The following is a 12760-nucleotide window of genomic DNA, read 5'->3' on the forward strand; positions in this document are numbered from 1 at the left end:
TCAGCAGATGCAAGGCAAATGGTCAAGGGTGCTGTATTGGGTCAATGAAGCAATGTTTGGGATCACTCTCAGTGTCTCCAAGAATAATACATTGCAAACTGTATGGCAAACAAGTGGGTAGGGGGCGAGTGAAGGGTCATCTCACTCGTGTTGGTATGAAGAGTAAAAGCAGAACTAAGCAGTGGATATTCTAGGAACAAAACATGGGACAATGGCACTATGACACAAAAAATACCAAAGTGAAAACTGGGGGTGTTCTAACCATTTCCACCACTTACTCATGTTAGCGGTAGTTGCATGGGGGAGGGGGGAGATATAGAGGCTGAACGGGAGGTTTAGAAGAGCTTTAGTGGGTGCTTGGGAGGGATAGTGGCAGTTGAGGGTGCAGGAGATAATATGAACTGTAGAGAGTGCAGGTGGTGGTAGGCTGTAGTGGGTGCAGAGGCATAGATGGGGCAGTAGTGGGAGGGATAGGGTACATTATATACATATACAGTTTAATTGCAAAAAGTAACAATTTATTCCACCCTCCTTGAGCCTTACCTTTGGCCAGGGAAGAGAGAGTCATTAGAGAGTCATTATCTCTGGTGGGATAATATACTTGTCTGTACCCCTCCTTCCGGACGGGGAAGCTATCAATGCATTGCTGTAGTAGCACGTGGCAATACGGATCTTTTGCTCACTTTGATCTCTGCAAACAGAGCACATGTCAGTCCGGGGCCACTAATTCTGGCCCTAGATGATCAAAAGGACACCCAGGTATCAAAATATACCTGGGTTTCCTTGCGACTCTTACTATATGACGTCTATGAGTCACTGGCCATGAAAGCATCATGTGGCCCTTAAGTGGTTAAACATATTGGTGAATTCTTTATCTGTTTTTAATTATACCCTCGTACAGAGGTAGTTCATCTGTTTAGCACTCCAGAAGTTATGAACTATATGTAACGCAATTCTTTGCAAGTATTAAAGCTGCAACAGCATCTGGAATTCCGAAGGTTGCGGATGCCCTAGAGTTGGCATGAGTGACTCAATTTTATTTGAGTCACTGATATTTTCAGGATGGAATTTACATAGTACACGTGAAGGATCCACAATACGAAACTTTGGAATTAGACCCTACATAAACACAGGTTGCTCTTTCCTTTTGGGATATGACATAATACACAATCTAACCTTTTAATGATCAAAGATGACTTTTGCCATTATCACAGTATGGTTCCACTAAACTCTACACACAAAAAAACTTAGTGCTCCACTAATTTAGTTTTGGGCAACACTATACAGCTTTGCAGTAATTAACAAGTCCTTCCATTCTGGTATAGTTTACTTAAAGAACCAACAATTATGGTGGCAAAGACAGTTAATGGCTCCCAATGGGTTAGTATCTGGTGGTCAGATTATTTTTTCCTGTGTAAAAACATAGGTTAAACTTGACTTAAATATGACTTGTGACATAATATCAAACAAAATTACAGTGGTCTATAACTTACCTAATACACCATATTCAGATAGGGAACTGTTACACACAGTGTACGGAGCCTGATTTGGCCAAAGATGGTTCATTGGTACACAAGTATGGCGGTCTACATCCTGATCATGCAAGACATGGTGCCGATGACTGAAAGAAGAGATAGTTATGGAAATGTGGATGAGCCAGCATCAATTCACAGGTAAACATAAAATGTACAAAGGATCACCAAGGTCTGAAAAAGGAAAAAGTGTTTCACCAAGCAAGATTCAAATATGAAGATTCCATGCAGAAAAGTCAAAATAACACTACCGGAGAACCCTTATTTAACAAGTTTTTTAATATGATATTTATTAATCCCTATATTTAACAAATATGTCTAATAAATAAATTTAAATGTTAAATATTTACATCTGATGGGGAACTGGGCACATCAATCTTTGCTCCATGTCAATCATAGTTGTATTTTTTGCCCTTTCCACCTGGCTGTGAGCATAGAGAGGGGACGAGATTTGAAAGCAATGTTTCGATTTCTCCTTCTCAATGGAATGTGTGCCCTGGCTGTGTCAGGATTCAACTAGATTGCAAAGTCTATTGCTAAATCATTAATATACATTTAAAATAAGATGGGAACACACCATTTATTGCAAATAGGACTGCAATTTTCTATTAAAATTAAATTTTGTTTTTAATAAGATTGCAAGTTATTTATTACAAAAGTTAGTAAAGGATAAATGATAAGCATGTGAAGGTAGAAGTAGACAGAAAGCATTTGATAAATGAAATGAGCTTCCAGTGCACGTAATCAAAGACAACTTGGAAGATGGATCCTAGAACATTTTGGTTTTCCTAAAGTATAATTAAGAAAAAAAATTATAAATTCACTATACATATATATACATAGATATATATATATATGTGTAGCGGAATGGAGAACCCATATATACTTTTATTCCCTTTGTTCAGCTGTCCATATACCCCTGATCGTTTACCAAACCCCCTCTCTGTGTGGCCCCATGTTCTCATCTTTTAATCATCGACTGACCCTGGCTGTTAACCACAAATTGGTTAATAGTTCAAGTGTATAACCGAATGCAGCCATTTTGTCTCCCGAATGCGGGCAGCACAACATGCTCGTTAATAGTGTGGAACTGTTTTCGAATACACAAAACCGTGAACAACCGGTAAACTAGTACCAACTTTCCGAACAGTTAGGAGAACGACGTTCAGCAATCCAACTACCGAACAGGGGAGCATTCGTACCCTAACAGCCAGGGAATGGATTCATCAGTGTTCGTGCGAGAACCCCAGAAAGATGACCAGTCGTTGCCTTGTTTTCTAGGGAACGGTTTTGGAGCATCACCTCATTGCTGACAGGTCAAAATTTCATTTGAATGGCATTCCCAAACTAACTAAGGGATCGGAGTGATATTTCGGCAAAGTGTGCGCTCAGATTCAAGCTATTCGGTTATGTGACTTCCGTGGGATTTTGAATTTATTAAAGTGTATTTTTGGGGTGTTTTAAAGTATTGTTTATTTTTCTGTACCTGAAAGATTATTAAGTTATAGCTTTTTCTCACGCAATTATCTCTCAGGCACAGAGGATCCTGGAAAGAAAAGCCCTGTTTAAGATATTATATGACAGGCTTGTTTTCTGACATCATAGCCTATCTAAATAATTAATTTTTTGAAGTTTATGTGCTCATATTTTCTGCAAGCTATAAAATTACTGACCATATTTTTGTCGAGATGACCAATGAAAAAGGCTAGTGAATCTGGAGTATTTTAAAGATTTTTGCATTCTTTTAGCATGATTTCATCCTATTCTATGCTATATAGTACTATTTAAACAGTATACTGGTACTTTAGGGAAAAACACAACTAATGAAACATTACCACCGTGTGTGATCTTCATAAATCCCTTTATACTTATTGCCAGCTAACAGTTAATGAGGCAGACTTTTTAATTAAATGAATCATCACAATATTGTATAATTGTATTTATATTTAAACAGAGCCCTAGGTAGTTTAGTATAATATTCTGCTTAGTAGTAAATTCCAATTTTATTAAAATTCCAATGCCCTCAATTTACGCTTTGCATATCTAGCTGGATGAAAATTACACCTGGACTTAATTTAAACATCTTTAGCCAGCACCTGCTGCTTTCATGGGTATAAACATTTTGCTAATTTTTGATCCACTAGAGCAGCTCTTTGGGCAAATGCAGAGACTTGTAACACAATGGATTTGATATCTATGTCTACGTTCTACTGACCAGCTGTCATAAGAGGAACTAAGAGATATTCAATCAGTCTGATACTGTAGATTTTATAATCTCACAGATAGTGCTTTCCTTCCTAATAGGATTTAACGGGTTTTTACAAACTATCAGATTTAACTGAATTAGCAGTGGATTAATCATATATTTTAGATTTTGAAGGATTAAAAGGAACACTAAAGCTCCCGGGAAATTCTCCCTAGTAAATAATTCAATGCTTGGGGTCATACTGTGCATTCACAGGTGTTATGCTAATATAATGCTTTTCAAAGAGTTGGTGGTCACATGATATCTATGTGCCAGGGTGCATTTGTGTGATTATGCATGTATGAGTGGGTGGGATGGCCCAGCCACTGGTTGTACTGGTAATTTCTGATCAGGACAGAAGGAGTTGAAGTACATGGGGGTACCACAAACGCATGGCAACCATGAGGAAGAGGCAAGGAGGATAGCAACATCCAAGTACCTCCAAAGACAGGTCCTGAAGTCCCAGCTCAATGGCAAGAACAAGATCCAAGCCATCAACACATATGCCCTACCGGTCATCAGGTACCCAGCTGGAATAATAACCTGGCCAAGAGAAGAACTGGTCACCATGGATGTCAAGACCAGGAATCTATTCCCTATGAATGGAGGATTCCACCCGAAATCCAGCACCCAGAGCCTGTACACTTGCCGGAAGGAAGGAGGTCGGGCCTGATGAGTGTCAAGGCCACAGTCCTGGATGAAACACAGAGCATCCACAAGTTAATCACGAAGATGAACAGCTAAGGGAATGCCTGAGACTTCCACAGATCAAGGATGCAGAAAAAGAGGAGGTTCCTTGGCAAGACAAACCTCTCCATGGGGTGTACCACCGGCAGGTAGTGGATGTGGCTTACATATCAAAATCCTACCAGTGGTTGGGAAAGGCAGGACTGAAAGACAGCACTGAGGCACTAATCCTAGCAGCACAGGAACAGCCACTCAGCACCAGATCAATAGAAGCTGGAGTCTACCACACCAGGCAAGACCCAAAGTGAAGACTGTGCAAAGAAGCCTCTGAGACAGTCCAACACCTAGTAGCCGGATGCAAGATGTTACCAGGAACAGCATACATGGAGAGACACAACCAAGTTGCTGGGATTGTGTACCGAAACATCTGCACAGAATATGGATTGGACCTGCCTAAGTCCAGATGGGAGATACCACAAAGGGTAGTTGTGAATGACAGGGCTTAGATTCTGTGGGACTTCAAGATCCAGACAGACAAGCAAGTGCTGCACAACCAACCAGACATCGTGGTGGTAGACGAGGAACGAAAGACTGCAGTTGTGGTGGATGTGGCAATACACAGAGACTATAAAATCAGGAAGAAGGAACATGAGAAGGTGGACAAATACCAAGGACTGAAAGAAGAACTAGAAAGGATGTGGAAAGTGATGGCAGTAGTAGTCCCAGCTGTGATAGGAGTACTCAGGACTGTGACATCCAAGTTGGGGGAGTGGCTTCAACAGATTCCAGGTGGGACATCTGAGATCGCTGGCCAGAAGAGTGGCACACTTCCTTAATGATTCTCCAGCCTTGGTGCTACCAGCGTATAAGTGTATACAGAAAGTAGGAGAGCTGCACTCGAAGGGCTTTTTCAAAGATGACATTTATTTTCTTCGTATAACAAACTTAGTCCCGACATTTCAACCCCTAAGGGTCTTTTTCAAGGTAACAAGTACAACAAAAAACACAGTTTATTTATGATAAGTGATAACGCTTACCAAATCAGATGTGTGTAGTGCCGTCCCTTAAACCCGGAAGTGTACATGGCGGGACACGTGATCGCATGATCGTACGTATAGTACGTGATAATGTGCAGCCTGGTTGCTAGGCTGTAAATGTAAATAAACACCAAGTGATGGTGAACACGCCATGTAAAGTGCAAAAGAGAATATAGTTTAAAAACAATTGATAGAGGATCCATGGGCGAATTATTATAGTACTTGTTAGTAATTATGTCCTTGTCAGAGAGATGTACAGTAATGAAGTAATGTCATAAACTTCAAACTGACAAGGGCAGATTAATTAAATGGTGAGTTATATTAAACATATTAACCAGTGATCACAGAGTAGATGGAAATTTGCCAACGGTATACAACCTTACATCCCTTTATAATGAAAAGGTTTTTTTTTTTTTTTTAAGAAGTATAAAGATCCAATTAACCATAGGATGATATAAGGCTAAATGAACACATATCTAAGCCACGATTCTTAGTGACCTTTCAGGAAGAGTAATAAAATGAATAATAAGAAAAATAATAAGAAAAAGAAAAAATGAAAAAATGAAAAAGATTTTTATTTACAGAAACATGGAATACGATATGTATTCATTAAGTCCCTTTGGGACAACTGTATCCAGATGATATTTTCAAGTTATCATCCCCAAAGACTAAAGGAGTCACTACCTATATTGCAGTACCTGCGAGTACTACGGTACAACCATGATATTACCAATCAACAACAACAACGGATTTTTTCATTTTTTCTTTTTCTTATTATTCTTTTTATTACTCTTCCTGAATAGGTCACTAAGAATCGTGGCTTAGATATGTGTTCATTTAGCCTTATATCATCCTATGGTTAATTGGATCTTTATACTTCTTAAAAAAAAACTTTTTCATTGTATACCGTTGGCAAATTTCCATCTACTCTGTGATCACTGGTTTAATTAATCTGCCCTTGTCAGTTTGAAGTTTATGACATTACTTCATTACTGTACATCTCTCTGACAAGGACATAATTACTAACAAGTACTATAATAATTCGCCCATGGATCCTCTATCAATTGTTTTTAAACTATATTCTCTTTTGCACTTTACATGGCATGTTCACCATCACTTGGTGTTTATTTACATTTACAGCCTAGCAACCAGGCTGCACATTACCACGTACTATACATACGATCACGCGATCACGTGTCCTGCCATGTACACTTCCGGGTTTAAGGGACAGCCCTACACACATCTGATTTGGTAAGCGTTATCACTAGAGATGTCCCCAACAGTTCGCCGGGAACTGTTCGCCGGCGAACATCGCATGTTCGTGGCGAACGCAGTGGGCGAACATATGCGATGTTCGGTCTTCCCCCTATTCGTCATCATTGAGTAAACTTTGACCCTGTACCTCACAGTCAGCAGACACATTCCAGCCAATCAGCAGCAGACCCTCCCACCTCCATGATGAATAGGGGGCAGACTGAACATCGCATATGTTCGCCCGCCGCATTCGCCACGAACATGCGATGTTCGCCACGAACATGCGATGTTCGCCAGCGAACAGTTCCCAGCGAACTGTTCGGGGCATCTCTAGATATCACTTATCCTATTTAAACTGTGTTTTTTGTTGTACTTGTTACCTTGAAAAAGACCCTAAGGGGTTGAAACGTCGGGACTAAGTTTGTTATACTAACCTCTCCTACTTTCTGTATATATATATATTTATTTATTTATTTATTTATTTAGCCATTTAGTTAAAAACCACAGTACCATATGATGTTACAATATTCTGGGCATATTGCCCAGATTTCCAGAATCTTCCAAACAAAGTGCAGGTGTCTTTTCACATGACTCTGGCCAGCACTCTGGAGTGAGCTGATGCCTTGTAAGCTGCACTCTCCCATGTATACAAGTGCATGTCACTATGATTATAATAGCCATTTTGTGTTTAAAGTTTTGTCAGAAGTTTCACCTGTAATGTAATGTATTTACTCTTGGAAGAGTCTGACTGGAGTTTCCCAGCCTAAGATGTGCCTCAATGTTGATTTTTGTCATTACTCTGTGATATATGACTTAATTCTTTGTTATTCATCCACTCAATTGGTGTCATATCCTGTATTGTTGAACCTTATACATTTATAGCAATACAATGGATTTGTAAGGGGCCCCAAGTATTTGGATGGAAGCCCTGGCTGTTTAGCACAAGAATCTTGCATTCTGCCATGACACAGCTGTCAAATTGGATTCAATCACAAGTGGTGAGTTAAAACAATAGATTCATTAAGATATAAATTTGCTGACCCTTTGATGACCCTACAGCTTTGGTTAATGACAGCATTAAACAAGAAAAATACACCACAAGAGTCGTGAACGCACCCTACTTCAAGAGTGTGCATGACATAGTTGTGGTGGCGAAAGGGTTAAAACTCACTATTTGTCTGCACTAGGCCGTAAATAATGATAAAATCCCACTTAACACCACCCACACTTAACCATAATAATATAAATATTACTATTTTAATGCTAACACCACCAAGACAATTTGTAAATGGGGTGCTTTGGTCACCCAGGTAACTTAATAATAAAAACCCACCAAAAACAACTTAGCACAATATTTAAGCAATTGCAAAACATGCTTAATTATTAATCTGTGGGTAAGTATTCATGTTTCTTTTGGATATGATACTTAAATTTAAACCAGACTTCCAGGCTACTTATGTGTAACTTCTCACACCTTACAGAGTAGCTCTGTTGGGATCCCAGCTTCAAAGAGGAATTTAGTCTGTAAACCTTCTGCCCTCCCATATAATCAAATTAACCCCTTTTGGAATTGACAATACCACCTCTACCAAGAAGCTGCACCATCTATGCAGTACACAAATTACAATAAATGACAATATTCCATAGTGCAACAATGAATTATGCACCCTTGCTGTGACAACAAGAATCTGAGTATTTTGGGTGTCGTGGAAAGTAATGTTTGAATTTCTTTTTTGTTTCAATAGGCATAGATCATAGCACATTATTTAATGGAAACAAAAGAGAAAATATTGGTTGCACAGCTGACGTGTGAAGGGTTAATAATAGAAGTGGCAGGCAGCCTGGTTGCCCGCTATTATCTCCCTCCAAACCCTTGTGAAATGGGATGGAGGAATATTTAAGAATGGAATCTAGTACAGAGCTACCCTCAGGTCCCTCACTAATTGCTAAAAGGTAGCAGGATGCACCCTGTGCTGAGGGATGTAACCCTGTGCAGAGTGGAAGTTGCAGGATGCACCCTGTGCTGAGGGATGTAATGCTACTTTGTTTAATTTAAAGGGGCACTCTACCCCCTCCAAGTACAAATATACAAAACTAGGCCCCACTTAGACTCCCACTACTCCTGTGCAGCAGCAATGAGTACAGCCCTAACACATACAATAAAAATCTAATTTTATAACAAGACACGGAGGCTCATATTGCATATCCCTTTCTTTACTGTTGACAAATAGCAGCAAAGGAAACAAACAGAATGAAAAAAGAATGAACATGTGATAACATAGGCCCCTCCCCCTCAGGTCCCAGTATAACAGGCAGCACTTCCCTTCCATTTCCCTCTTTCTTTGCTGCTCTGACACAAAGATAAGTACATGCCATATTTTCTCCTCATATTCTCTTAATATACTGATTTGTTCATTGATAATTTTCTCTTATTTACTTGTATTTATTTATCCACTTATTTATTCGGTTATTTAGTCTTTTTATTTCTAAAGGTTAGTATTTGTCTCTTTGTACACTAGCCTCAGGGCCCAGACCTCCCCTGCTTATGTAGTCTTGTCTCCTGTCTGTTTCTTCTGCTCGAGCGCCTTTCTGCGCACTCCTTCTTGTTTGATAGTTTTACCACGTATCTCGCGGGTGCCGCGAATCCCGCAAGATTCCCGGCGGCCATTTTCTGACATCCTGTCCCTACCTCTTAGTGTGTCACTGGTCTGGGCCCTGGTGAGAGCGTTTTTTCCTTGCTTAGTTGTTTGGGTGACTAACCCATACGTCCTTTATTTTCCCTATTACCCTGCTAGTTTCCACATCATGCCTAAACCCAGACTATCTGCTGGGTCCGCTCACTCTGGGGAGTCGGATACCCCACTAATCAGAACTGAGGCCCCTGTCACCTCAGATATCTCGCCTTCTATGGCGGATGGAAATACCCACCCCGGTGGGCCACAGTTTCTAGCGCTACAGCGCTCAGTAACAGACGCCATTATGGCTGCTATGGGGTCTATGTCCTCCACCCTCTCCCACACCATTTCACAAGCCCTCTTGCCCCGTCCTTCAGACGAGCAACTCGCGGGCACCTTGACACCCCAGGGAGAAGTGTCTAAAGAGGATTTCAAAAAGGCTGCCCGTAAGTCCAAACATTCCTCTGCCTCCAGAAACACCATGACTGGCGTACCTTCGGTCGCCCCAGAAAGCGTGTCCCATCCACGCAAAAGAGCCTTTCCGCGCCAGGCAGAACGGGCGCGGCTATGGAAATGTGCCAGAGCACAGATTGAGAGCGACACCGACTCAGAAATCGGGTCAAATGAGGAGGCTATGAACGAGTCGGATACCGACTCTGATGCGGATTCCGCCGATGGCGCTCTTGACCTCCTTTCCTCTGCTCAGGCAGAGATGCCCGGAGGCGAGACAGGGACCAGGAACCCCGCGGCTGCGGGGCCCTCCCTCGTGGATCCTTCGGGGGTCCCACTCTTCGACCCGGATGACCTTCACCATCCGAGGTCGGCGGAGTGGCTCCCGGCCGACCACGTTGCCACATACCTAGAAAATTGGGTCAGAAAACCCTTAAGCAAGGCGGCCCGCAACAAATTGAGGGCGGAGTGTCCTAGGCCTCTGGTGCCCAACAAGGTGTGTGACACCCCAGAGGTTGACCCCAAAATGACTCAGTTCCTCACTAAACTGGGCTGGAATCCCCGTAAAAGACTGGAGTCCGCTTTGAAGTCCTGCCAGGACAAGCACCTGGACATATTCGGACCTTTGGCCAAACTATTTGACTTGGCGGAAGACGCCAGAGCGGAGAACCGCATGGTCGACCCTGAAGACCTTAGAGGTTGGGTCCAGAGAGCAATTTGTATTGCTGGGAGCGTAAATACCTCCCTATCTATAGAAAGGCGTAAAGCCATATTATTCAAAATTGAGCCCAAACTGGCCAACCTCGCCCTTACGGAAGCGGGCAAAGACGCCCAAGGACTCCTCTTCGGAGATTCCTTCATTAAAGATTTAGGGCGTTTTGTGGGAGCATTCACGGCTCTAGACAAGGCCCAGGCCTCCATGAGGCGAGTATTCCAGGGGCGGGTCTCTACCAGGGCCGGCAGACTCAGGAGCCGTCTGTCCGGCCGCAGCTACCCCCAATCCCGTGGCACGGGAAGAGGCTCCTTCCAACACTATAACCAGTACCAGGAGACCTCCCGCCCCATGTTTTTTTCCATCCCGCGGACGTCAATGGCGATCCAGAGGCCTTCGGGGTAACCCAAGCTCAAGACGACCATACGGTGAGTTGCCTCATACCACACATTTCTTCTCCGGGTTACATAGGGGGCAGACTCCAACATTTTTTCCCAGCCTGGTCACAAATCACTTCAGATCCCTGGGTACTGACCACTATTCGGGGTTTCAATATAGAACTCACCTGCCGCCCCACACACATTCCCCCTCCTCGACCGATCCGCTTTTCCCTCCAGGATCGCGGTCGGATCGACAAAGAACTTTCAACCCTCCGGTTCAAAGGGGCTATCGAACTAGCACCCCCCAACCCTGCGGGCGTAATAAGCAATATCTTCCTAGTGGAAAAGAAAGGCGGCCAATTGAGGCCAGTCATAAATTTGCGCCCCCTCAATGCCGTAGTCAGGTACCGCCATTTCAAGATGGAGGGTATTCACCTGCTAAGGGATCTCCTCCTCCACGGAGACTGGCTAGCGAAACTAGACCTAAAAGACGCGTACCTGACAGTGCCAATAGCGGAGGCCTCTCGGGACCTCCTACGCTTTTACTGGCGACACGAAACATGGCGGTTCACCTGTCTGCCCTTTGGCCTATCCTCAGCCCTGTGGTGTTTCACAAAGCTTCTACGGCCTGTTATGGCCTGGCTACACAGTCGAGGAGTTCGGCTAATCGTCTACCTAGACGATATTCTCCTCATGGCTCAGGAGCGTTCCACCCTCCTCACACATCTACGGCTAGCCATAAACCTCCTGTCACGCTTAGGTTTCATAATCAACTGGGAGAAGTCATGCCTGACCCCCGCCACCCGCTTGGAATTCCTAGGATTCCAAGTGGATTCGGGGGCAGCAACGCTGAGCCTCCCAATATCCAAGATTCGATCCATCCACAAAGAGTTACGCAGGGCCCTTATCCGGCCCCAGCTCACCTTACGCCAACTGGCACGCCTCATAGGCCTGCTGGCCTCTTCTATCCAGGCCGTGTTCCCAGGCCCACTCCATTACCGAGCGCTACAGCGCCTAAAGATCGCTCACCTAAGAGCCGGGGCATCCTACGCAGACCTGGTATCTCTGGACAACGAGACGAAAGACGAGTTGCAATGGTGGATTCTCAACCTGTCTGCATGGAATGGCAAAGCCATCTTCGGCTCAATGCCAGAATTCACGATCGACTCGGATGCGAGTCTACACGGTTGGGGAGCCCACTGCGAGGGAATCTCAACTGGGGGCCGGTGGTCGGAGTCCGAAGCCCGACTACACATCAATGCCCTGGAGCTTCTGACAGGCTCCTTCGCCATCCGCAGCTTCGCCAAGGACCGTGCCCTATCATGTATTCGGCTCCGCATGGACAATGTTTCGGCGGTGAGATATGTCAACCACCTGGGTGGTACACAGTCGGCGGTCCTGGCCAGATTGGCGAAAGACTTTTGGGAATTCTGCCTGGAACGGAACCTGATGGTCTACGCGGAGTACTTACCTGGTCTGCACAACGTCCAGGCGGACTGGGGTTCACGTTATCTTTCAGACACCAGCGACTGGAGATTAGCCAGGAAGGTGTTCTCCAATATATCATATCTCTGGGGACCATTTACCATAGACCTTTTCGCCTCCCGGCTCAATGCCCAACTCCCACGCTTCTTCAGCTGGAGGCCGGACCCAATGGCGGAGGCAGTGGATGCCTTCCTACAAGATTGGAAGGGAGGCCTCCTCTATGCCTTTCCCCCGTTTTCCATGATCCCTCGCTCACTCCTGCAGGCCCGCAAACACCGGGCGGAACTAGTCATGGTCACCCCA

At 43.8% G+C, this 12760-nt stretch overlaps 1 protein-coding gene across 2 annotated transcripts in view; it reads right to left on the minus strand.

Annotated features, from left to right (window-relative positions):
- The window catches only part of OGDHL (oxoglutarate dehydrogenase L), a 178971-nt gene that overhangs the window by 34691 nt on the left and 131520 nt on the right, over positions 1–12760 (minus strand). For both annotated transcript variants that reach the window (XM_063435251.1, XM_063435250.1), the window contains exon 16: positions 1494–1621. In XM_063435251.1, coding sequence (XP_063291321.1) covers positions 1494–1621 — 128 coding nt within the window. The remainder of the gene's footprint in view (positions 1–1493; positions 1622–12760) is intronic.

This window comes from Pelobates fuscus, chromosome 10, assembly GCF_036172605.1.
Source record: "Pelobates fuscus isolate aPelFus1 chromosome 10, aPelFus1.pri, whole genome shotgun sequence".
NCBI classification, from domain to species: Eukaryota; Metazoa; Chordata; class Amphibia; order Anura; family Pelobatidae; genus Pelobates; species Pelobates fuscus.